Genomic DNA, 27799 nt, shown 5'->3' on the forward strand with positions numbered 1-27799 from the left:
ATGGATGGGAGCTAGAGCAGGCCAGGCCAAGGGGTTTGTAGCTCATGAGCTGAGTGAGGAACTAATTGTAGCCATCTTGAGCTCCTGGAAGGAGGTTGGCATTGATCAGGAGAGCAGCTGCTGAGAGAGACAGCTCAGGGGTTGTTGGAGCCCATGTAAATAGGGTTTGGGCTCTGCTGGGTGGATTTGCGGTTCTCCAAGTCTCCCAAGTGCTATTCCAGACAGCTGAAGCTGCTTCCTCCAGAAAGGACATGCGTTCAGCATGCAAGGCGGTCTCAAACAGCAAACCCAGGGGAAGCTCTGCATCTACAGACAGTCAGAAGGCCCCACACCGAGATAGTGAGAGGACCTTGTTCAGAGTAGTCCAGGCTTGGCCCGGGGCAGGAATGGTCTCTGAGAGCTGGCAGAAAAAAGCAACTGCTTGCCTCAGTTCTCTGCCTCTAGGCCATGAACCATTCCCACTCCTACCACCAGAAACCAAAAGCCCTGCAGTCCAGGATCTCTCAGTCAAACAGGGCAAGTCTCTGCCTGGCCCCTGTTCGGAGGACACATACCCCGAGCTATAGATGACATTGCATCAGCGCTGTGTTGCAAGAATCAAGTGTCTTTACAAATAGCATCAAGCAGATTTCAGAAAAGCAATTGCATATGCAGACCAGTCAGCTTGGAGCCAGAACCCAAAGATCTCAAGCTCAGGATCCATCAAGCCTAGCAAACACATGGGCAGGTGCTGAGGCTCAGACACAGTCCATGAAATACCTGAAGCTGTCAAACTGCAACCCAGTGACCTTGATTCTTCAAAATGATTGTATAACTATGTAGATTGCATAGTGGGACTGTGTGACTGTGAAAACTTTGTCATTTGCACTCTCTTTATCCAGTATATGGACAGATGAGTGGAAAAACGGGGACAAAAATGAGATGAAGAATAGGGTGGGATGGAGGGGATGGAAAGATTTAGGTGTTCTTTTTTGCTTTTGTTTTTATTTTGGAGTAAGGAAAAGGCTCAAAAATTGATTCTGGTGATGAACGCACAACTGTATGATGGTGCTGTGAATATTGATTGTACACTGTGGATGACTGTAGGGTGTGTGAATATATCTCAATTAAACAGTATTAAAAAAAGTAAATGAACAATGGGGGGAGGAGAAGAATGGGATGTTTTGGATGTTCTTTTTTTCAATTTTTTATTTTATTTTTTGGAATAATGAAAATGTTCAAAGTTTGATTGTGGTGATGAAAGCACAACTATATGACAATACTGTGAACAATGATTGTACACTCTGAATGACCAAATGTTATGTGATTATATCTCAGTAAAATTGCATTAAAAAAAAAAAATCCCATGACTTAAATTCAGAACTTGCCATGAAAGAAGTGTTGCACACGCCAATCAATTCACCCTTTGAAAAACTGGAAAGAACATGCATAAAGCATAAGGGCAGAAAAATAAATTGGTTAAGTTCATACTCCAAAATACACAAGGCAAGACAGCACCTCTTGGCATATGGAAACCACATGCCTGCCACCTCACCCATCACACAGAACAAAGAGGATAAAAAAAAAAAGGTAATTGAGCTTACGAAAGTAAGACTTATTACCTATTTACATTCAAGTGTCTAAAATGTAGTCTATGGCACAAAGCTTAGACGGGCAAGACGGTCTCCCCCAACGTGGTCCTGGACACCAACATTAGACCCTCGACAGAGACTCTGACAAGGGGGCGAAGCACTGCTAGAACAGTTCTGGAAGAGAAGCCAGGGCTGGTGGTCACGTAACTGGGGCACCACAGTATAGCTATTCCCTGACCTCCTATTATGTGGTTCTTTGCCAGGCACTGCCTTCCTGAAACACCAATCTTCTGACATTTTTCTGACATATGCCCTCCACATCCAAATTTTGTTGGTTTCTTTCTGATTTCTTTACAACACTCCATCATCTTTTGTCTCATCCCTGCCTCCAAACCATACCTTGTGCAGACTTGAAAATACAATCTATCAGGGCATTTTCTGCACCCTTTATGCAAACATTTTCCTGTCATTTGAGATTTTTTCCCATCAGGTTGTTTTCTTTTCTGCTTCTTAAAAATACTCAGCTCCTATTGCTACTCAGATTTTCAGGGAATATTAAGAGCATAGACACAGAATCAAAATAGAAAATCAAGTAAAGCCAAGACATAGACACACAACTGAAATAGAAAATCAAGTAAAGCCAAGAATGTGGTAACTTATTAATCAGCAAAGAAAAGATAAACAAGTGACAGCTCCTGAGCTGTTGGAATTAGAGGTTTACATAAAAATACTGACTTGCTCTCCCCACCTCCCCCCAACCCATCCACACACACACTTTTTGAAGGTTTTTCCACTGTACTCAAACAAAACTGAGAAACATCTGGGACTAAGATGTTCAGTCTATGAGCAAAGATCAAATCCTAAGCTATATTGTCAAGAAACAATTTAAATCTTATACTGGTCAAGGCAATAAAAAATACTAGAATTTTGGGAAAAAACATTATAATTAATTGTCCAATTGAACCCACTCATCTTAAAAGACTTTCATTTTTAAATCATTAGTGAGCATCTTTTATGTGCCAAAGACTATATAGAAACTACAAAAACTCACACACAAACTTCAGTAATGGTTTAGTTTTCAATATAACTGAAAAAGGCAAGAATGATTCAAGTTAAGGAAACCTATTAAATTGATACATCATATTAAAAGATTTTGTAAAATCAAAAAATCTAGTTAGCTTCTCAACAGATTCTGAAAAGATTTTTGATAAAAATCCAGCATCCTTCCTGAAAACAACTTTAAAAACAGAAATAGAAAGTCATTTCTTGATTTGGTACATTATATCTATTTTAAACCCCAAAACACCATTAGACCTAATGAAGAAACACTAGTGACATCTCATTAAATCAGGAAGGAGAAAAATACACAATATCACCACTGTCATTTACTGTTGTTCTATAATATCTGCCCAGGGCAATTAGCCATGAAACAGAAATGAGATATTTACCTATTCCTTCTACTTCAAACATATGTTAATATTTACAGATGATATGACTTTTTTTTCCTGTTACACTGCTACTCATCCAATGCTGGCAAAAGTTATTCAGCAATATAACACTGGGACTGGCAGTTTGATGTGCTGAGCCCTCAAGCATGGGACTTGCCCTTATGAAGCTCATTACCACAAAGGAAAGTCTAAAGTTGTATGTAATGGTGCCTGAGAGTCTCCCCCTGAGTGCCTCTTTGTTGCTCAGATGTGGCCCTCTCTCTCTCTAACTGAGCCATCTCTACAGGTGGACTCGCTGCCCTCCCCCCTACGTGGGACCCGACTCCCAGGGTTGTGGATCTCCCTGGCAACGCAGAGTATGACTCCTGGGGATGAGTGTGGACCCGGCATCGTGGGACTGAGAGTATCTTCTTGACCAAAAGGGGGATGCAAAATGAGATGAAATAGTTTCAGTGGCTGAGAGATTCCAAATGGAGTTGAGAGGTCACTCTGGTGGACATTCTTATGCACTATATAGATAACACCTCTTAGGCTTTAATGTATTGGAATAGCTAGAAGTAAATACCTGAAACTACCAAACTCCAACCCAGCAGTCTGGACTCCTGAAGACAATTATATAATAATGTAGATTACAAGGGGTGACAGTGTGATTGTGAAGACCTTGTGGATCACACCCCCTTTATCTAGTGTATGGATGAGTGGAGGAATGGGGATAAAAACTAAAGGACAAATGGGGTGGGATGGCGGGATGATTTGGGTGTTTTTTTTCACTTTTATTTTTTATTCTTGTTCTGGTTCTTTCTGATGTAAGGAAAATGTTCAGAGATAGACTGTGGTGATGAACGCATAACTATGTTATCATACTGTGGACAGTGGATTGTATATCATGGATGATTGTATGGTGTGTGAATGTATTCCAATAAAACTGAATTTAATTAAAAAAAAAAAGTTATTCAGCAATCTGTATCAAGGGTCATAAACCACTCACACCCTTCAATGCACTGCTGGGAAATCTATCATGAAGACATTATTCTAAAAATAAATGCCCATTGCAGCTCGTTATATATAGTAGGGTAAAACTATTCAAGAGTAGAAGAATGGTTAAATCAATTGTGATACTTTCACTTAAAAAAAAAAAAAAACCTTTATAAGTGATAATGAAGATTAAACAGCAAAATAGTTAAAATGGAAAAAAACTCAGAATAATGATGCATATAAAAACTGAGGACTAAATTGTATCTCTGGTGTGAATACAGCTTTGTAAATTATATGCATACATAAGGACAAGGGCCAAAAGAAAACAAGGATCAGACATTTAAGAGTTTTTTTTTCCATTTTCATGTTTATTTAATTATACTAAAATATTTCTGCTGTAAGTTTTATCGATGACAACTATACTGACTGGTGGGGAGGGGGGGAGCAGAGAGAAGGGAGGGGCACAAGTGGCTTTCTAAAACCCTAGGTGCCACCCACAGGCAAACCGTGGTTCATGTGATAAGAAGTGGTTGACACTGCCAGCAGAGTGAGGAGAGCGAGCTCGTTCACAGAACCTGGAGAAAGTGCCCCCAGTGAATTGGTCTAACCAGCTCAACAGGTTCTAGTCTCAGGCCAGCCCTACCCCCACTCCCACTCTCAGCTCTGAGGCTGCTTTCACCTGCTGTGAAAACACTGCACACTGACTGGCCAATCTCACCTCCAAGCAGACAGGAGAGTACGCAGCAAAGGCTGAAACCTGGACACCGAGAGGGACTTTTACACATGAGCTGCTTCAGAACCCAAGGGCCTTCCTCCAGCCCCACCCACCCTTACCTGTTGAAGCATCTCTTCAGCGGCATTGAGTTTCACCTGGTGTCCTTCCAGACACACTTCCAGGTCCCGGATCTTCTCTCCTTGGGCTTCCACTTGGTCTGTGAGGACACTCACCTATCCCAGGAAATAAGGCAATGGTGGAAGGAGCAGGCACTCTGCACAGGACAGGAAACCCTGCCCTCTGCAGGGGAACTGTGAAGCCACACTACTGATTCTTATGCACGAGGAACAGCTTTTCTTTTTGGGAGTGAGGGAAGTGACCTGGACAAAGGAAGCTCCTGCTGGATCCTTATCTTGCCAGGGAGTCTCAGCCACTGGTTGGTCCCTTTTCAAGCTCTTGGCAGACTCAAGAGGAAAATGCCTACCAGCCAGGAGAGCTGCCTCTGGGCTGGACTCCTGCTTATTCCTCGTGTAGGGCTCTCTCTAGCAGAGCTTGGCTGGCTGGCAGGGCTCTTGCCACCTCACGTGGAAGTGTAATCCAAACGTCTCTGGAAACTAAACAGTGGCCTTCCCTCTCTCATAAGGGTGTGAGGACTGCTCACCTATCAGGCAAGTGTTTTGAAGCAATTAAGGAATGTGGGACGTAAAGGGCATGTATTAGCACTGACAAAACTTGGCTCCAGAAAGGTTTTTGTGCTCCACAGGCCAAAACATGACTCTAAGTCATAGTATACAGAAGCCACATTGCACATACAGTGGCAGAAGAAAAAAAAGTCATCTTTTTTAAAAACACTGAGAATCTCTATTGGAATTATTAATTAATAAAACACATTTGCAATAGGCCATTTCAAGTATTCGATTAAGTACTAAATTAATATGGTTATATAAAGCTTTACATTAAAATTTTTTTAAATTCCCAAATGATTACTGAAACATATTCCTGGAGTTGATGCAATGCTGGGTGCTAAGGTTTCAATTACAATCCGAAATGGCCTCCTTTTGTCAGCTGGGTTCATCGTAAACACAAATGTGTGTGTTTTTAATCTTGTTGCCCAACACTATCAACAGTCCTGGCCTTTTCAACCACTAATTCCACTTTTCAAGAGGTAGGATTCAGGACTTTGCTCCCTGGGTTCCAGAATTTCTCTTTGGGAAGGATGTTTTCATGGTTAGTCATCTTACTGGGATTAGCACTTTTATGGTCTGCACCACACCCTGGGGACATGCACTGGCAATACCCAGGAGTAACATGTGGTCTCTAGCATTCTACAGCTCATAGTTAAGCTGCAAGATATCCAGGACTGCAGGGTCCTTACCAACCCCAATACTTTACTTTAAATACTTTAAATGAAGAAGTATGGAAAATTGGGACAAACTGTATAAAAATTCTAGACTAGGACCATTCAGTTTAAAAATATTGGGATGACTTTAAGCACTGAGAGATATAATAGTCAACATAAAGATGAAAATCCTTGCCTTAAGGAGGTACGTTATAATGAAGGCATTTTAAAAATTTGATTTTATTTGTTTTAAACTAATCTTGGAAACAAAGTATGTTGTTATATGTAATTTGCCTTGTTCTTCTAGTAGACCCAGAAAAACATTCTGGGCCAAGGGTTCTAATTAATTCAGTCTGGATAAGCCACTGTGAGAATTAAGCAAGAGGCGTTACCATGCTGAGAATCTGTCTAACCAGCTCCACACGGCCACCAAGGAACAGGAGTAACCACATAACTGCAACTCTGAAAATCTGAGTTCTATTCTAGCACAAACTCCTGGTGGAACCAAACCACAAGGGTCAAATTCTGACTTGTCAGGTAAGCATCTTCCAAACTGTGTTAGGATTACTTAAATAAAGGTTATTCAAGAATACAGAATTAAAACACACACACACATACACACAAAATGTCAAAGGAACATTTCTCATGTAAGACTTCTTTATTAAAGTGTAATCCTCTCTAAATAGGAATGTGCTATTTTAATCAAGAAGGGTCCTGGTTCAAAAGTTTGCAATTTCATACAGTTTGCTGAAGAATTTTAAAATTGGACACTCTTTCATTAATCATGTCATTGGGATGGAATTTCAAAATGCACATCCCTCGAAATGTCTGCACGTTTAATGGGCTATAACACCTGGCCCCTGCTACCTCTCTGACCACAGCTCCCACCAGCTTCTTCAAAGCATCAACTCCAGCCACCATGGCCCTTGTTGTTCTTCCTACAACCCAAGCCCATGCCTGCCTCAGGGCCTCTCAACTCACTGCCTCCTTGTCTGGAATGTGCCTCTCCAGATCTCTGCATGGCTCTCCTCCTACTAGAGAGCTCTTCCTGACTATGCAATTCTTACCCTCCTTTATTTTTCTCCACAGCACTTATCACTCCCTGAATTATTTTATGTACATATTGGTTTGTTTATTGTCTCCTTCTCCAGCTCTACACACACACACACACACACACACACACACACATGTGCACGGGAGAACGAAAGCACTCCAAGAGCAGGGACTAGTCCGTGCACTGCTAAATCCCCAGCACCTAAAACCAGTGTCTGGCAAATCATGGCATGCAAATAATGTTTAGTTAAAAAAAAAAAGAAGCCAACAAAGTGGGAACAACAACAATAGCAAGCACTAGGATGCAAAATTGTATATCGGGTATGAGCTCAATTATGTTAAAAAGGGGCAGAAGAGAGAAACACACACACACACACACATACCAGGGAAAAAGGGCAAAATGTTAACCTGCTTCTTTAAACTTTGTTAGACTTCCCCAAGTTTCTAAAACTATTGTTTATTACTCTTACATTCATAAAATAAAGTGAAAAAAATAAAAGGAAGAAAGGTAAAAGGAAAACAAAAGCAAAACAAATAAATGTATTATTGTAGCCTCAAAAACTTAGTGCTCCAAGCTAAAGCCCAGAGCCTGAGGGAGAGTTCCAGGACTATCTGCCCTTTCTTTCATTCCACTGCCAGCCTAGTCCACCATCCTTTAAGCTTTCTAAGCAGCTGGGATTGGGATATTAACTTTTATAGTCCCCAAATCATCAATCACAGTCTGATGCATACCAGACCTTGAGAAAAGGCTTGCTAAATTGATATATATATGCATGGGAGAGCTTGCACAAAAGAGCCTCTGCTTCTGCCATAGACCTCCGATAAAAATGCCTAACTCTATGTCCTACCAATGCATCTGAGCTTTCAGAAGTGAAAAAGTTCTTTCAACTTTGTTTCTCAAATATAGTTCTTCAACTACATTTATTGCAGCAAGAGAGTCATCAAAGGCTTAGTCTACGTTACCAGCTCCAGGGGATTTGGCATCAAAGTGATCAGTCTAGATCCAGCGCTAGACAATTTTGGACCTGATCTCCTTATAATTCACCCTTAGGCCCGTATCATTCATGGCTCTGTTTTATTAGTGATGTGAGGACATAGTTCCCTTGTAAAATTCATGGGCTCCTGGAAGACAGGGCCCTCATCTCATTCCCAGCACCCAGTAATCCACCTGGCCACTGAGCTTCCAGTTTCAAGAGGCAGGTGCTTAGTAGTACATGGCAAACAAGTGAATGAATTCACAGACCTCAAAGTCAAGTCCAGAGTTAAAGTGCGCCTCTAATTACTTTCTGCTTTGTTTCAGCAAAAGTCTTTTTAAAACACACATACCTGGAGGGCAGAATAAATCCAACAAAGAAACCCCCCTGTGCTTCCGTCTCCCTTAAGGGAAGCTACAGAGCTGGGGGTAACAAGTTAAACTGGTTCCCACCAAAAAAGCACGTACCTGCAATATGAGGGACTCTTTATCTCCTTCTAGACGTGCCAAGCGTTCCTGGTAGGTTTCATTGCTAGCAGTACTGTGGTGGTTTACCTGGGACTAGAGAGGACAAAAAAGAAGACACTCAGGTTGAAAAAACTTCTTACCAACTTCCAAATGGAGTATGCAATTTGTGAGGACAGTTTGGCTGATTATATGTGCAAAACCACCCATCGAAATAGGAAAGAGGAAGACCAGACCAGATGCCACTGAAAGGTGTGCCTTGAAAGTTGGTGAAACCAACACGCCGCCCCCCCCCCCCCCCGCCAGATGACCTCACCCTTGGCCGGGAGGGCCTTGCTAAAGCTCCAGATCCAGGGGTGCTTGACTTGACTCGACATGTTGAGTCTGGTTTAGCTGGATGCACAGCCCGCGAGAGACACCAGCAAGGATAGGGTCTAGTATTAGGGGAGAACTGGGAGCTTGTACCATTCACCAAGGAACTATGTGGTGCCAACTCCTCACAGATCTTGGCATCTCTTACTTCTTACACTAGGGTTCTCCAGTGACAAGGAATGCCCCGCAGCATGGAGTCCTGTCCTGATGTCTCAATGTGCACAGAAAGTGGAGGATGCCAATTGCAAGGCCCTTCACCTACTCTCATGTCCCCTCCAAAATAGCCAGCCCCACCTCTTGGACAGGATGTTTGGCAGTCAGGCTTGCATGTCATGTTTCCACAGTGCTAGAGCTAAGAGAAGCAACCGAAGATGAAGAACCTTGAGAAGAACCTAAATAACAGCCAAAGGAATCTCAAAGGGCTAAGCAGAAGGAACACACAGGAACTGGAAAGTTGTCAGAAAGCAGAGGAAAGGGAGAGGGTTTAAATGGCAGGTGAGGGCTGGTGCCTTACAAAACGCCCTGAGCTAGAGGCAGGAGCTGCAGTCATGTTTTAGGGCACTCCTGTCCTGGGTATGGGCACCCAGGGAGGAGGGAAGGGGCTGCTGTTGGCACTGAGTTGGCCCCCACACCATCAATGCCCCATCCACCATGCGCAATGGAAGGTTGAAACCAGGGGGCTGCAGTAAGCCATCTGGGGACTTGGCAGTCTGAAAAAGCAGATCTTCCTGCTAAATGGGGAAGTGACAACCATGATAACCTAGGCTGGTCCAGAGGAATAAATAGAACAGTGCTCACAAGGCAGGTGCCCTAACTGCAGAGGGAAGTCACGATTGTGCCAAGAGGGAGATCAAGAGAGAAAACCCAGGTCCACCTTGTCCTGAACACACTACCCCACATTGCAACCTTCAGAATTAGCTCACCTCCTTCCTCCCCTTGTCCCACCACTCCCCAGTGTACTGCCTGCTGAGGGCAGGTGACAGAGCCAGGCCCAAAGACCAAGCATTCTGTATTCAAGTGCTGGAATCTCCCTTATGAGAGAAGCACTGGCTGTTTGTTAACGACGCAGTGGCAGGTAAGCCCGGGGGCCATTTCCCAGGGCAGCTGTGCCAGGCCCAGTCCCGAGGCAGCTCCCGGCACCTGCCGCCACGCCGCCGCCTTCTGCTCCAGACTCTCAACTGTGCTTCTTGTTCATGGTTATGGACACTCTTTCATACCACAGACAAAGGGCCTCAACAATCACAAATGACTCCTTTGTTGATCCCAGTTTATTGTTGTTACGTTAATTAATACTCCATTTCTCACATGGTCTGACTAGCATCCAAGGATATAATTACAACCAGACAGTTTCTCAGGACCTGACAGGAGAAGAGAGGAAAATAATTCTTAACAGCAAGTCAAATGTTTCTCTCTCAAAGAACTCACATGGTGGTGACTTTCAGGGGACAGAGAGGTAAGGACCAGGAACCCAAGGGAAGCTCTGCACACTGGACCCCAGGGCCAGTGTCAGTGTGTGTGCAGGGCCACGCTGCGTGGGCTGGCTGTCTGAGGGGAAGATTCCTCCCACAGACTCCAGCAAGCCACCACACCAGCTGTGCCCTATTCAAAGGGGCACAGTGTGCTCCCCATTATAATAAAAGGTCTCACCCAGGGAGGCAGCTATTTTACTGGTTGACAAAAAAATAAAGGTAAAAAGTTAAATGAAGCCATAAGCTTGTTTAATACTCTAAACACAAGCCATAGAGTTCACAACATTGTTAGAAGTGGATCAAAAATTTGGACCCACTCTAGCAGTCTATGGAAAAAGGGAAGCATGACCAGTTAAAAGATGCAAAGATCCATATGATAAAATCAGATTTACTGCCTAGGAGAAGTAGAACTATTCCTGAGGCTGAGACCAGGGAGAACCTTCTCTGATTTTCACAGACAGACTCTGCATAATGGGATAAACAGCATCCATGACAACATCCATACAGTAACGGTACCCAGTAGAATGCACTGTTTTCCCATGATGCCCTCAAAATAGGTCAAAAGTTAAGGAACAATATGGGCCCAAAGGCCAAAGCAAGTCTCTGGCATCCAATGCAATGTGGTACAATCACAATACTGTAAACAAACAGCAAATACATACATAGCACTCATTACATGCCAGGCTCCATTTGGCCCGTTTTACATGTATCTTTCCCACAATCCCATAACAGGGTGTACTGGTTTGTATACATTATGTACCCCAGAAAAAGCCATATTCTTTAATGCAATCTTGTAGGGGCAGATGTATTAGTGTTAAGTTGGAACCTTTGGATTAGGTTATTTCCATGGAGATGTGACCCACCCAATGTAGGTAATAACTCTGATTAAATATTTTCCATGGAGGCATGGCCCCACCCATTCAGCGTGGGCCTTGATTAGTTCACTAGAGCACTATATAAGCTCAGACAGAAGGAGCGAGCTTGCTATAGCCAAGAGGGACACTTTGAAGAACGCATAGGAGCTGAGAAAGGAGCTGCAGCTTACAGAGACATTTTGGAGACAGCTGTCGAAAGCAGACTTCTGCTCCTGAGAAGTTAAGAAAGGACCAGTGCCCCAAGAGCAACTAAGAGTGACAACTTGAAGAGGAGCTGCAGCCTAGAGAGGAACATCCTGGGAGAAAACCATTTTGAAACCAGAACTCCAGAGCCGACACCAGCCATGTGCCTTCCCAGCTAACAGGTTTTCCAGACGCCATTGGCCACCCTCCAGCAAAGGTACCTGATTGTTGATGCCTTATCTTGGACACTTTATGGCATTAAGACTGTAACTGTGTAACCAAATAAACCCCCTTTATAAAAGTCAATCCATTTCTGGTATTTTTGCATAATGGTAGCATTAGCAAACCGGAACAGAGGGGTTCTGTCTTTATTTACAGATTAAGGAAATGAGGCACAAAGTACATGAACAAGGCACAAAAGGATAATTTATGCAAGATGCTAGGTAGTAAATTAGGAAGCTTCCTTTTGTATGGCTTAATTGAGGGACAGATCAAGTTCAAATTTTGTTTCATATACTGGGATTACATATCAAAATTCACTTAAAATAAGGGTTCCTGATAAAAAACAAAATTTGAAAATACTATCTGAACCTAAATGTCCATTAATAAAGGAGTGCCTAAATAAACTATCACTCATCCATACTATGGACAATTTATAGAATTTTAAAACATGACTAGGATATTTATGTTCCGTCATGGAAACATAAGACATAATAGGTAGTGAAAAAAAGCAAGATGCAAAAGAATTACAAGTGTGATAAAAGCAAACAATATTATACAATTCTGTATGTAATTACAGATGCATGAAAATCAATAGAAAGAGTGACTGGAAGGTTGTATTACAAATCTTTAACCCAGTGCTCTCTTCTGGGGAAGTGTCTGGGTTATGAAAGTTGGGAGGGAGTCTGGCCAAGGGGGATTTTTACTTCAACCATAATATGTATGGGTTTTTTTTACAAAAAATATGTTCCTTTTCTTGAGTAGTTAAAACTTAATTTTAAAATTTAGAAGCACTGTTTGAGTATCTAAAGTGCCTGTTCTTGTTGTTTTGTTTTGCTGTCACCTTCTGCAGCAAACTTGAAGGACATGCTCCTCTCCCAGCCATCACACTGGCCCATAAAACAATGATGCTTATAAGAGAACGGATCCCTTCCCCACCCAACATCACTGGTCTAGAGGAACAGAACAACTTTCTCTCATATAATCCTCCAAAATGACTACTGTTCTCTAACAAGCTTTGGAGAGATATTAAGCAGCAGTGAACTCAATATAATGTTCCTAGACAAAAGTGTGCAGAATCACCATCTTCTGCTTTTGGTGAGGCACAGAGCCATATGCTTTAACAACTTCAGAAGGGCAAAGCCGGTATAAAAAGTCATCTCCTTTTGGAGAAGAACCTGGAAAGCAAATGAGAACAAGGCCAAGAGGATTACTTCAGAATTATTTTGTTGAATGCCAGTATTCTTCAGCCAAAGGTAAGGATTTGAGTTTGGGTGAATGAATGCATACTCATTCCAGTAATTAGTCAACAAGTTCAATCACTTCCTGAAGCCATTCTTGGATTATAAAATGCTGCATCATCAGGGCTTAAAGGCAAACATGGTTATCCAATTACTCAGAAATATGTTTTAAAAGATAAGAGTTAGGGCACAGCTCTTTACAAAGAGATTGCCTTGTCAAAGGATATACCTGCTTCCTTAATTCTAATAGTGGAATTGCAATAAAAGGCTCTGATCAACACTGAGCTCATACAGCTGCATCTCTGAGTGAGTCCAGGCCTATGGAGTCTGTGACAAGTCTTGTCTGTATCCTCTATTAGGTAAATCAGTAAGAGCAGTTGTCTAGCTCTTCATGCATGAAGTAAGATTGAGAAACCCATACCCACACTTCACTGTGGACAAGTCAGTCAACAGAGTAAGAACGATGACACATGCCAATTTTCTATTCCTCCCTGTTCTGGGATGGCAAGTGAATTTAAAAGAAAGATAATCTCATTCTACTCTGTTCAGGATGTTCATCCCACAATAAATATAAATAAGAAAGAGGTTAATTGTTACACAAACAATGGTGTCAGGTCCTAGGCTAGACCAGTCCAATGGATTACTGAGAGATATACACTAACCTGTGGTTATACAATCATTTGTTCAAATTCTCTCTTTGTCAGTTTTCAGAGTTATTCCTACAAATGTGACAGGAGGCAAATCAATCTCTTCATTTAAAATTCCCGCTGCTCCTGATTCTATAATTCAAGTTATCTATAGATATTGTGAGGACCACATGACCCATACATTCCAGGCAGGTGCAAAATGTCAAATGAGGACTGACTTTCCCATGTCCTCCTGTAGCTTGACTGAAGAATGCCACAAGGAGACATACTGCCTCTCTTTTACCATGGAACTGAATCAGGATGGGGAGAAGTTCTTCTTGTATGTATGCTGTCAATCATTCAGAAACTTTAGTCAGGATTATTGAAACCACATCACCTTTTTCCTCTATCAAAGCTTTGCTCTCATGAGGCTAGGCAAAGTCTTGGACAAAAGGAAACCATCCTCTAAACCCCAAATCTCTTGGAGGCAAACATGAAGCACAGTCATGGTCTTCCCTAGGCCTGGAGAACAGTGTTCCACAGGGTCGTCTGGAACAGAGACAACATAGCTCCTTGACTCTTCAGATGATGGGTCTGCTTCTATGAGACCCGATTTGCTACCACTCCTGGGCTGGGCAGGGCTACTGAACAGCTCGAGCCACCAACTGCCCAAGGTGGGACTATTTTCTGAGCCATCCCTGAGTGGAAGGGAGAGGCTTCAGGAGTGGCAGCAGCCAGGCAGGGTATTCCATTGATCCTAGAGTTGGTCAATCTGCCTCATCAATTAGGGGAGCAGTAAGAGGATGGAGAGAGTATATGGCCAGGAGGTATGAGACTGACAAGCAAGATTCCAGCAGGGACAGTTTCTACATAAGGGGCAAGTTGAGCTACACAGGACACAGTCTAATCTAAGCAAAATCCTATGCCTCATCTCTCTTCTGGGTAGCAAGAGTTTAATCTTAATAACTTCTCATGCAAAGAAACGAGATGCTGACAAGAAATAAAGTAGGTTTCTACATCTCAGGGGACACTACATTTTAATTAAGAATGAGATCAGGGGATATTTAAGGTCCCCAAAAGAAATCCAATCATTAGTTATGGAGAATCCCAGACTAGCCAAATACCCCTTATTCTTTTGCTAAGGGAAAAGAATGGAGAAGACCTACACAGGCAGAGATTTCCTCTGAACTCAAATCTATTGCTTTGTTCAGAATAGCCTGGAACCAATGCCTTTACTGTAACCATGTGGCACAAGTGGGGGCTGCTATCTTCTTAGAGATATCTTCACCTGTCAGGTACCTGATACAAGGTGGAATCCTTCCTCTGAATTTTTAAACTTGGGAGCACAGGGTGGTGGTGGTGGTGGTGGTAGTGCTAGAAGGCTCTGAGGTTGTCAGTGGCCATGTCCTCCTCCACGTGGAAGAAGCTGGTTTGCAGTAAGAGTCAGCCATGAGGCCAAATGCATGGAAAAGCAAACAAAAGCCTGGAAGGCGAGAGGCTTGTGGCATTTTCATCCCTGGTCCATGTTGTCTAAAGGTAGAGCTGAGCTATATTCCTGCTCTTCGTCTCCTTTTGGTTTGGGCTGGTTCAAACTGAGTGTCTTTTACTTGCAACCAAAGTCCTGACTAATGCATTTATCTCAAAGGGTGATCAATAAATTGACCTAGATTTATTGACCTAGATTTACTCCTTTGGAAATAGACTAGATTTACTTCTTTGACCTAGATTTACTCCTTTAGAAATGACTTACAGGAAAGAATTCCTGCTATTTGAACGCAGTGCTGAATTACAAAAGTAACTGATCCTACCATTTCGCTAGATATGCTTGAAATGGCAACTTTTAAGACATGGTTGAGGTTTCCCTTGATGAAGTGTGGGTATGGTGTTTCTCAATTTGACTTCATACATGGAGAACCAACCATAGTAAAAACCAGAATTATCATCAAGGGCCAATGGAGATCTACTCTGAGGTACATGGTGCATCTGTGAGGGATGTAATAGGATAAAAAAGGTACTAGGTCCCCTTTGTGAGTGGAATGGATGGCTTTAGACCCACCATCTGCTGGCCTCTATTCTTATTTCTCATATAGACCAAGGAGGTTAGATAGGGAATGAATACAAGATGCAACAGACCCAGGGACATCAACAGTGGGAAATGGGGGAGGGGTATAGAATAAGGGGAAAAAGTTAAAACAAAACAAGAAAGTCATATACAGCTGTACAAATACCAGGTATGTGAGCCAGGAGGCTGAGAACTGTAGGTTTTCCTGCTCCCTGGCCCTTGCTTGGCTGGAACTCAAGGGAGGGGATTTTGGAGACAAAGTTCCCCAGAGGGCACTTTGGTAACCGTTTACGTTATCCCTATACCATCCTCCTCCCCAAGAACTGCCTTCTCTGCAGACAGAGGACAAACCAGGAATGATTATGGCCTTGAAGCTGCACCCAACCATGTGTAATCTCAGGCAGGTCACCTTATCTCAGGTTCCTCATCTTTTAGAGAAAATCATACCTTGCAGAGCAACAGAGTATGTCAGTTAGGCCAATATACATGAAAATGGGGGTGGGGATGAGGTGGGGTAAGAATGTTTTTTATAGCTGGATGCTCTAATAATTCTAATGTGAAATATAAATAGCTCTGAATGATCATGGAAAAATGGAAATCATTTAAATGGCTTTGTTTACACTGAAAGACCCAAGTACAATTAGAAGCAGTTCATCCCTTCTACTGAAAGTTTTCATTAACCCACCCTTTTTGGGCAAGAGAACAAAAGAGGCAAAGTTTCTGATCAGGACACCTAAGAAATATCTGTAAAGATATATAAAAGCAACCCAAGGGAACAATAACCAAATACTTTCGGGCTGGAAAGAAAAAAATGCCTAAGCGACAGCACAGAACCTACTGTTAGCTAACATCTCTGGAATCATGCCTTTGGGGCACACAGCTGAAGACATGTTCACTTTTCCACTGTCCCTGAAAAGATGCCCACATTTTGAGTCATGTCTGCATGGTCACAAATTTTTTTCTCCTTATAAGCATTTTACTACATACCATAAGTACTATGTACTACATACGTGTCTATAATTAGCACATTGTTACTGTCAGCTAATAATGGCCAATAAAAATCATAAAAATTTGGATTTTAATTTCTGTTCTGATCTGGAAGTCAGGTCAAATTTAAATATCAGCTTTCAGAATCAATGCCATGACAGCTTCATCAAAGTCATTACCCTCTGGTTCTAGTGGCTGGTCAGACTCCATGAAGCTTGCTCACTCTTGGTCTGTCCCCTCCATTGTAGCATGGCCATTGTAGTGGGGCCACGCTGGGCTTGCCATACCATTCTGGATGGGGTGTGGATGCTTGTTGACTTGGCTAGAAGCCATGCAGTATCCTGCAGCATGATACCTTAATAACCTGGCTGGACCTTGGCAGGTGATCTCACTGCCCTCCCCACTATGTGGGACCCTACTCTCAGGGGTTTAAATCTCCCTGGCAACACAGGATATGACTCCTGAGGATGAGCCTGGACTTGGCATCATGGGATTGAGAACATCTTCTTGACCAAAAGGGGCATGCAAAATGAAATGAAGTTTCAGTGGCTGAGAGATTTCAAATGGAGTCGAGAAGTCACTCTTGTGGACATTCTTACACACTCTATAGAAAACACTTTTTAGGTTTTAATGTATTAGAATAGCTAGAAGTAAATACCTGGAACTATCAAACTGCAACCCAGTAGCCTTGACTCTTGAAGATGATTGTATAACAATGTAGATTACAAGGGGTGACAGTGTGATTGTGAAAGCCTTGTGGATCATAGTCCCTTTATCCAGTATATGGATGGATGAGCAGAAAAATGGGGACAAAAGCTAAATGAAAAATAGGGTGGGATGGGGGGGTGATTTGGGTGTTCGTTTTTACTTTTATTTTTATTCTTATTCTGATTCTTTCTGGTATAGGAAAATGTTCAAAGATAGATTGTGGTGATGAATACACAACTATATGATGGTACTGGGAACAGCTGATTGTACACCATGGATAATTGTATAGTATGTGAATATATCTCAATAAAACTGAATTTAAAAAAAGATAACCTGGCTGGTCTCTGTCAGGAGAGCACGCCCCTCGCTTATGCTCTGGTACGCTCAGGGATGCTGGGTGATGGCAATTCTGCAGCATTCTCCGACTGGCACATCCCAGGAGATCTCCTGCCTGCACTGCAACCGAGTTGGTCCCAGAGCAGTCAAACAGGGCAGGCGAGAGGTCACAATGGGGGTGTCATTTGGTATGAAAGCATGGAGCGTGGGATGACAGTCAAGTCCAGGGAGACAAATTAACCATTACATTGTCCTCCAGAGCTGACAACTCCTTTTCAGAGTCCCTGCCTTGGGGTCCTCAAGATAAATCTGCCCTCCTTTTTCTGATATCAAGGCCTCTAGTCTTTAACAGGTAAAGGGCCATATTTTCTATGGTGCTTCCAATAAGCTATGGATCCCAGTGCCCTCAGGATCCTAGTCAAACCATCCCAACTGACCAGAACATGTTAAATCATATGATGACTACTTGCCTATAAAGAAGCTAAGATTTCAAGCACAACACCCTGGGTAAGCCTGGGCCCTAGGTAAGTCTTAGGATGGCTCCCCCTTCTTTAGCCACTAAAATCTTAGATGATGCATGTTGTTTTTAACTGAATAAGAAAACAAAAGAAAATGTACAGTATGTCCAGGCTGCTTGGCCAAGGGTACCGAATCCAGAAAACCAACTGCAGATGAGCAATGGGTTGGACTCTGCTTCTTGACACAGGGTCTCAGGAAAGATGTCAACTTCACTAGGGCTACATCTCAAGCTGAGAAGCACCTCTCATATGCCCCTATAAGCCTTTTATAAACTTGGAAAATGTAGACCTTAAAAGTAACAGGACCAAAAAAAATAAAAAAAATAACATTGAGGTGATCATAGAGGCTACCCTCAAATCCCATTACACGGCTCAAGTTACTCATCACCAAGGGAACCAAGCAGTATGAGTATAGGCAGGTGCTAGTGAATAGAAAACCTTCCTTAGATTCTTTGGCTAAGGAGTTTTAGGGCCTTCTAGAATAAAAAGTGTTAGGGTTTTCGTTATAAAACCAACTGATCCCATGACCAGTTTCATTTTTTTTTTTTTTCTGGGCAAGGAATAGTCAAGCCACTTGACTATCTTTGGCACAGAGCTAAAAAAGAAGTTTCTCCCAGATACAGTGTGAGTGGAGTGCAATCAGATCCTTAGCTACCAAGTGTCCACTGAGAAAGATCCTATCCTGACCGTGACCTCCTTATGCCTTCCACCTCTTAGCTACAATTATACTTAAGGGGAGGTTAAGTCTTGGTGGTAGGGCTGTCACTATCAAGTGATCTAAATGTCCACCTTTAGGGAAGAAAAAAGCAGAGTTCATAAATATCTACTTCGTTTCTTGATACACCAGTGTCCAAGTGATTATGCTTATTCATTCATCTAATTCAATGGCTCATTCCCAAGGACCTCCTAGGAGCTACACTCTAAGCCCCTGTCCTTACAAAGCTCAGTTGTCTTACAGGGAGAAAGGACAGAAGGGAAAAATCAACCTTTACAGCGTTAAGTGTGTTAAGCACTTTCACAGAGAGGGTATGTAAGCCAACAGCAGTGGCACAGGGAAGGGACAAATCAATTTGACCTTCAAGAGATAACACAGGCTTTATAGTGGAAGGACATCTTCAATGATTGAGTTATGAAAGCTATGAAGGAAATCCCCTAGGAGAATGGGAGAAAAGCACCTTTATAAATGGTCTTCCCAATATGAATAAGCTATTCATGAAGCTTTAACAATCGCTATCCTTTAGACATTTTGGTCTCTCAGAACTAACACAGCAAACAAAGAATACCTTGAAGACAGAAAGGGTTGGTGTAAGCAAATGAAGACTCCTAACTGGTCTTCCTGGAGGCTAGGTTCAGAGTGAGGGAAATGCATTTGATTTACCTACAACTTTTACCTTGGCTGAACTTGGTTCACCACCAAATTCTCTTTACCAACTGGCTGGATACATAAGAAACCTAGAGCACTGGACCATAGGAGAGGTTGCATTTGTAAGTGTCCTGGAATGCTGTAGAGAGATGATATTAAAGCCAGAAGGAGAATTTAAGAGCAGGCTCATTGAGGTCTTTCCTCATCTTGCCAACTCCAGCAGATGCACTGACTCATTGTTGAAAACACCTTCAGAGAGAGAAGCAGCCTGGGGTCCAATGTGCCTGTTTTGTGCAGTCATTAGAAGTAAACTGCCCAGTGCCTCTTGGACTGCCCAGGCTTCCCACCTGAGGAGCCAACTATCAAACAGGCATGAGAGAATGATCCATAGCTGGAATCAGGCAAGGACCAAAGTGAGAAGCTGGTCCTTTGGTCACAGGAACGCTGCTGTCTCTACAAGATTCCCAAATAGGAATGAATTCAGGGGAAATGGATGGGAAAGTCTGCTTGGGAACCTGAGGTAGCAAGAATAAAATTATAGAATGGATTTTAAAGATGACTATAGGAACAAAGCCAGTGTGCAGTGGGTTTGGGAGTGACCTGGAAAGAATCAAGATGATGTGTTTTTAGCCTGCTCTTTCAAGAAGGCTGATGGTGAAAGGAAAACAAATTATAAGGCAGCATAGAGAAGCAAGTGCAGAGTGAAGACAGATTTGTTTGCTCCCCTTACCCCCACCCCAAAGAACTGAGAAGCTTTTCGGTCAAGGGCAAGGGTCAGCTAGGCAGGGAAGAAGGGACAGAAGAAACAATAGGAGAAGCAAGGAGGTGGCGGAACAGGATTGGGTCAAGAGGACAAGAGTCTGAAATAGCCTCTGCCAAGGGAAGAGACTCTGCCCGGAAACAGAAGGAAGTTGACAAATGACAGCAGTGAACATAATTACATTTGTTGGTGAAGGGGTGGGAGGAAAAGAGATTCAACTAAGTTCTGATGACTTCAGTTTAGAGGGGAGTATAAGGTTGGGGACAAGTGGAAATGTGTAAAAGAGCTTCTGTGGAGGATGGGAGAAGTGCAGGGACGAGTCCTAGGACCCCCAAGCACTGCTGCTGGAGGCACCCACTAGGTATTCCACATGACCCTCGTATGACGCCACTTTATGAATCCTGCTGGATTAGACACCCAAGGGCCTCTCTTCAAGGAGCCAGCAGACAGCAGTGACAGAGGTTAGGGATGGCAGAATTCTAGTTCCTAAATTATACTGGGAACATGAAGGATGGGCATATTGGCTAAAAATGGGATGTACCCATAGGAAACTGCTGACAGGTAGAGTCCTTGAGTAGCCATTTCCACTGTCACCCTCCCTACGATTTTGAAAACCCTCTGCTCAAAATCAAGATAGGGTACACAACTCTGGAGTAACCAGAAGTCGTTAGTTGTAACCAAGGTCATCACCACCATAGCTAACACTTATGGAGTGCTTTCTAGGCACTTTATGTGGATTAAATTATTTATCTGTATTTCACAGTCAAGGAAATTGAGCCCAGAAGGTTAAATCAATTGCCCAAAGACACACTGAACTGACATAGGAACCCAGGGTGCGTGTGGATCCAGCACCCACGCTCACAACCAGTCAGGACAGCTCTCACACAGAAGATGCTGCCTACTTTTCCGACATTCAGTGCAATCTAACCTGACTGCAAGAAAAGCCAATGTCTGGAACCAGGATGCCTGCATGTCTATTTGTCTTTGCAGCTTTTCTGGCCCAGGCAGCCAGGCTACTGGATCAACCATTTGAGAACCAGATGACATAGAATAAAAATCTCACATTTGCAACTTGAGTTTATTTCACATTCTACTGCAGAAGCCAAGCCAATTGCTTTGGGACGGGGTACAGAGATCCATGGTGATTCCATTTTCTTTGTGACCTTGGGTTGGAATTTGGCTAAACATTGAAAGTGCTGCAAGCCAGGAAACTGTGTGAAGATGTTGGCTGTGCTGGGAAAAGGAAATGCTCAGACAGCAATGGCAATGGGGTAGGGTGGGGGCACAGACCCTGCTTGGAGCTGTTTTTAGAGGCTCTTTCAGTGACTGTGTGGGTTAGATCCACCAACATCAGTGTAGGACAGGTGTGAGCTGTTTGTGAATTAGTCAGGAACCCACAGCAGAGGTAGCAGAAGCTCTCCAGATTACTTGTGGCAGGAGATTACCTTGTTCCTCAGCTTTGTCTACTGAAGAGGAGTTGGAGGATCAGCCTTGGAGGTCTGGTCAACCTGGGCTCAGCCAAGGCCAAACCCAGCAGCCACTGGGCCTCTGGTTACCCAGCATGGGCTTGGTTGCAGCTGCCTCTTCTAACTCTTTAGTGTACTTTGGCTTGAGATGTCAGTCTGGAATCTGGGAAGGTACTGAGAGCTAAAGGGATGAATAGCCTAAGATACATTGCTAGGAGAGAACCAGCTGTCCTGCCTGTTCCTCTTTCAATTTCCCCTCCCTGGTAGCAGCCAATAGCAGTTAACTTTTATTGACTATTTCCTACGTGCATTGTATTACATTAAGCATTTTACATGCATTATCTTGCTTGACCATCACAAAACTTGATCCTCCTTATTTTATCTATGAGGAAATACAGGCTTTTGAGGTAATCTGCCTAAGATCACATAGACAGTAAGTATGGCAAAATCGGGATTCCAACCCAGGCCGGCCTGACTCCAAACTACATGTTCTTAACTATGATGTTATACAGTGTCCCATCTACCAAAGGCCAGGGAGCAATATTTCTTTTCTGAACAAATGCTTCCTCTCTGGCTCTGTGCCACTCTGACCACAGGCTTCTCCTCAATTGCTCCCAAATGCAAAGACTCTGCCTTGCTCCAAGGCACTAGCTTCTTGGGTCAGAGAACAAGGGCTCCTAGCCTGTGCACCAGGCTCACCCCTCATCCAAGCACCCAGTCCCTCTGCATGGGAGGATGGAAGAGATAAAAACCTGGATTCAGAGGAACCTGTTCTCTGAGCCACCTCAGCATGAGAAAGCACAAGAAGGGGTGGGTAAGCTGGGCTGGAAAAGTTCTGCAGAGACAAGATCAGGAAAGGATTCATGGGAAAGGAGGGGCTTGATGGAGTGAGGTGAAGAAGATGGGACTCAGAGAGGAGAAGGACATTTGGAGTAAAATCTCAGAGAAGGGAGGGAGGACAGTGTGCTTGGGGGTAGATATAAAAGGTGAAACTACACAGGTAAATTGAGGCTGAGTTGCAAAGGGTCTCAAAGGTCAAGCAAGCAGAAGAGACCGGGCTTTTGCTTCCAAAGTATAAGCTCTCAACTTTATGGTTAGAGTCATGGGGTGAAAGGGGACTTTTTTTTTAAAGGGGATTTTTAAAATCCCCTTAGAAGTGTTTAGGGTAGAGAATAGGGAAGATACTCTGATCATACTGCATATGGCATGCCCGATACTTTGTGTTTTGCTTTTTTAATGCAAATGTTCCTTAATGTTCCTTAAAACCCTAAAAGAAGAAAAATATCTGTTGTGTTATGAGTCATCCTGGGGGTTCTGAATTCTCCTTGCTTAGAACTTCCCTCAGTAAACATCCAAGTGTGCACAGGAGCCAGAGTTTAAACTCTAGATCTCAGGACAGAAAGGGTGTTCTTACACTGCATTGCATGCAAAGTTACTTCCTCCAGAGACAAGACTTCCCCTGCACGAGGTTCCGAGTTACAACATCTGCCCCAGAGGCTGGGACATGGCACTTACAAACCAAGGCACATCAAGGCTAGAAGAACCTCCTAATTAAAAAGCTTTATTTTGGACATGGGGAAATAAAGGCCAAAAAATGAGAAGTGTTCTTCTTATCTCCGCATCCCCCAGTATCTCCCCAATAAGGCTTTTAAAAATTTAAGGTGATGCAAACCTTTGCCAAAATGTCTGGCCACCTGGGCCTGTTCTCTGGTGGCTGTGATGCCCCATCTTGTAGCTAGGCAGGGGCTGAGCACAGACAGGATTTCTGCTGGGTGTTAAACCAATAATTTTCTACATATTTGGCAGAAGACATGAGGAAAGAGAACTGGACTGGGAGGCAGAGAACAGAGTTCAAGGTTGGGCTCTACCACTAATAGCTATGGCTCTAATAAGCCTGAGGTTCTTAGCCTCTCTTGGGCTTTGTTAAATGAGGGGTTTGCACTAGTTGATTCCTACAATCCTTCAAGCTCTACAATTTTGTTCAATTGCCTCACTTTCCCCAATACAGCTTACCCTATACCACATCACAGGATAGTAATTTTCTTAAAATAAAAATTGTATCCCCCAATGTATCCCATGTCACTACCAGTCCCCGATTCCACAAATCGCATGACCCACAACCCTTGTCCGGCCCTCACTCACTGTCCTGTTGATCCGGCATCTGCCTGCTTCTCCTCTCCATAGCTGGCTTCTCTCTCATTCTTGAAACTTGCCAGACTCCCTCTTGCTTAAAGACCTTTGTAAACACTATCTCCTTCCCTGGAATGTTCTTTACTCCATTTCCACCTGACTCACTCCTATTTCTCTCTCAGGCTTCAGTTGGGTACCTTTTCTTCAAAGAGGACTCCTCTATTTCTCCTTCTCAATCATCGCCAGCTCTCACGGGCCTTCTGCTCTTCTCCCTCACTGCACTCACCAGTTTGCAGTTTGGGGGTTATTTACTGGGACCATTTAACCTCCCTCCCCCACATTAGATGGAAGGTGCACAAAAGCAGAGACTGGCTGTACTTGATTCACCACTGCACACCCAGTGCCTGGAACTCAATAAATATTTGCTGAGTGATGACTGCATAGGGTACACACAAAAGCCAGTCAGCCCAGTATTGGGGCCTTGGGGTCTAGGGACTTGCAAGCTCCTTCCAAGCAGGAGACTTCCCGTCCCTCCTGTCCTTTCACAGTTACAATGTGTAATCTCTAATCTGTCAGCAGCTTTTGCCCTTCCTGCCTCTGAAAAACATTCAACCTAAAATTCCTCATTGCTAAAATGAATGCATACCCATCTTAGCCAATTTAAAGGCAGTCACAAAAGAGAAGGAGCCCAAGTCCGTTCATTTCTGGCTCACACCTAAAGAAAGGGCATGAACATGAATGATTTGCAACCTGAACCCTCGGCTTCAGAGCATTCAAAAGAGAACTCCCAAAGAGCCTTCCTCCGGAAATTCAGTAGCTCATTCGGTTGACAGCAGACATACCCTCCACACCGGATGACATCAGAGTGGAGAATAAGTTAAACAACTTCCGAATGCAGTACATTTAAAAGGCAGCAGCTTCCTCTCTGCACCCTCAAACCGAAAAGCAGAGGACACATTCTCCGGTCATGTTGTTTGGAGCCTCCAACTGTTTCAGGGCTAAAGTTAAAATAACTAACTCACTCACTCATCTCTTGCCTTTCTGTACAGAGGCTCATTCACTAGAATGTCAGAGGAAAGACAAAGACAGCTGACCGTTTTCTCCTCCAGGGTCTATAATTAGATTCTCATGAAGAACTTGGCCATGACGGGGCTTTGCCAGACAAATATCTCCCCCTACACACACACACACACACACACACACACACACACACGCACAGCTAAAACCCCAAGGCCTCTCTCCCCTCACTCATCTGCACGGAGACCCAGAGAAAGTGGCCAGTCACTTACCCTCTTGAGCCATGCGAAATGCTTGTAAACATCAATGTCCCCATCCATGCTGGGCACCCATGTCAGCAGTTAGAATCCTTGGTTGAAAAAGCCCTTTTTCTGGCGGGAGACCAAGTTCTCTCCCCTTCCTTGCCTCTCCCCCTTCCCGCTGAGGAACACCAAGCTGTGTTCAAATTTCCCCACTTCCCTGGCCTGTGTCCTTGAGCCTTTCCCTAAACAGTCTCAGATACACAACTACTCAGAGCAGACTGTGCTGCTCCAGTGTCCTCCCCCACCACCCCCACAGTCACACACACACAGAGGAGCACACAGGCACTGACACTGGGATTCAGAGCCCTGTGGAGCAATCAAACCCAGCAAAAAGGTGGGGGGAAAGGGGAGTCTTGGACAGGAGGTGTACACACACATACATACACACACACACACACACACACACACACATGCACAGGGAGTTTCTTTTCAGTGATAATACCAGAGCCTGCCAGAGGGAAACAGTCTTGAAGAAAATTCCTTGTCTGGCTTCCCCCTTCTGGAGTGGCTGGAACTCATTACAGAGAGACCCTGATTTCCTGTCTCTGCTTCACTCTGCATTTACCCACAGGCTCCCAGCTGCTCACAGTTTATTTGGGACTGAGGAGAAGACTAAAAATAAGTGCTGCTCTCAGAGGAGCTTGCTGGTTCCCACACACAGCCTGACCCCCACCCCAAAGTCCACGCCTACTCCCTTTTTTTTTTCAGGCCAGCGATGGGCTGAGCCCTGAGGAAAGCTTGTCGTTTCTATAAAAACAGGCTGAGAAACAGCTCCAGTCTGGGTTCTTGGCCCTGCTGCGTGCCAGGCCCCCGCGCAGGGTGTTCTCCATCCTTGGCGCAGGTGGCACCATCCACTAGAAAGCAACTGCTGCAGCCTTGGAGACCCTGTGCTGCAGGGAGTCCGGCTGAGGGGCTCTCTGGGGCCACGTGCTGCACCTGGGGGTGGGTGGGGGGACTGCTGCTGTCAAGCCCCGGGCCTGCCTCACTGGCTCCCCCACCCCAGACTACCTGCTTTACACACCCAGGAAGGAGAAAGGGTGAGGCCACCTCACGTGTGTTTCCACGAGACTGAGCGGCAGCCTTGGCTGGGTGGGAACCTTGGGGAGGCCTTGGGGGAGCTGTGCTGTGTTTTCCTACTGGCAGGTCACAAGCTGGCTTTCCAGAGTGCTCTCTCCCGTGCTTCCGAGATGCTGCCCCCACCTCCTCCTCACCCCCTGAGTCCCTGGGGAGCTCCCCAAAAGCAACATTTCTCCCTGGCCCAGCCCTCAACATGCAGCCCTCAGCTATGACTGATTATGAAAGTGATCTTTGATGTGGGTGCAGTGGGAACTGTGGTTACTAGCAGAGGCCCTGAGTTTTGCTGTCAAAACAACTGGCAGACTCCTATCTCATGACTGCCTGGGCTTTCCCCGTGTCAGGGAACTAGAACTCCGGTTGGAAGAGAAGATTCTACTCGGTTCCTGTAGGACCCTCAGCACAGTAGGCAACCTCTGCCGTGGCCCAGAAGCAAGGCCTGAGTGAGAAGGCCGAAACTAAGACTGGCAGCGAGCCCTGGCAGGCTGGCCCAGCCCTCAGAGACCCCAGAGGGAGGGGGAGAAGATCTGGCCAGCAGTTGGCACGCTGGAGCAGTGAATTCCTGCAGACACGCCCAGATCAGAGATCAGAGAGGAAAAGCAGCCTCTGCTGCCCATGCACTGAGCTCAAAGCCCTTCTTCCTGGCTCCTGGCCCAGTTCCAGAATGCAGCCAGGGCCCCACCCAGCCCGAGGTCCCCACCCAGAACTGGGATAGGATGTGCTAACGAAGAACACCTCAAAGGTTGCCAAGGTGGGTAGGCCTTTTCTCCCTCTTTTTCTTTTATTTTTCTGTTGAAGTCCAGGAAAGCAAATGAAGAAATTCATCCAGTCAACACACATTTGTCCCTCATCCAAAGCAAATGAGACAGACTTCCTGCCTTGGGTAAATAAAGAATTACCACACAGAATGTAATGAAGGTGTATCTGGGGCCCTGGGGAGCCAGTCTTGGGGCTAGATGGGGAGAAGCTCTCAGAGTCCCAGCCCCTGCAGGACTTCCCATGGAGGGAGGCTCAAGGCTCTTCCTTAGGTCCTTGTACAAAAGAGGAGGAAAGAGGTGCCAAGAGGGGCCACGAGGGTTGTGTCCCACCTGCGCATCAGGATGTGGCTCATGTGACAGCTCCACTAGGAAGTTTTACAACTGCCCCTCCTTTTATTCCTTCCTAAGCACCCACCCTCCCCTCAACTTTACACGTGCCCTGCTGCACCAAACCACGATGGACTGATCACACACCCGTCTACTCTACCAGCTCATGGGAAGTGTCTTATTTCTGATTCATTTTTCTAACTTCCATGCCTACTACACTTCCTGGTATACAGGAGGAACTTAATGATCATTCTTTGAATGAAAGAATAAGGCTCAAATGGCAAGACTGGCAACATAAGATGAAATTATTACTTGGAGAAAATAGAGACATGAAGGTCTGTTTCCCCAGGGAAAAGATGCTCGACTCAAAAAGGAAAAGAAAGGGCCAGTTTCATCTATTACCTTAACTCATTCATGATAGAGAGAGGGATGGAGCGAATACAGACGAGCTGCAGCTAAACTCTTCA

The 27799-nt window shown here is 44.3% G+C and overlaps 1 protein-coding gene across 4 annotated transcripts in view; it reads right to left on the reverse strand.

Moving 5' to 3' along the window:
- Window positions 1–27799, reverse strand: part of PPFIBP2 (PPFIA binding protein 2) — a 162119-nt gene that overhangs the window by 53241 nt on the left and 81079 nt on the right. For all 4 annotated transcript variants that reach the window (XM_037840140.1, XM_037840138.1, XM_037840137.1 and 1 more), the window contains exons 4-5: window positions 8543–8635; window positions 4829–4942 (exon numbers count right to left, since the gene is read on the reverse strand). In XM_037840140.1, the coding sequence (XP_037696068.1) occupies window positions 4829–4942; window positions 8543–8635 (207 nt within the window). The remainder of the gene's footprint in view (window positions 1–4828; window positions 4943–8542; window positions 8636–27799) is intronic.

This window comes from Choloepus didactylus, chromosome 6 (genome assembly GCF_015220235.1).
Source record: "Choloepus didactylus isolate mChoDid1 chromosome 6, mChoDid1.pri, whole genome shotgun sequence".
NCBI classification, from domain to species: domain Eukaryota; kingdom Metazoa; phylum Chordata; class Mammalia; order Pilosa; family Megalonychidae; genus Choloepus; species Choloepus didactylus.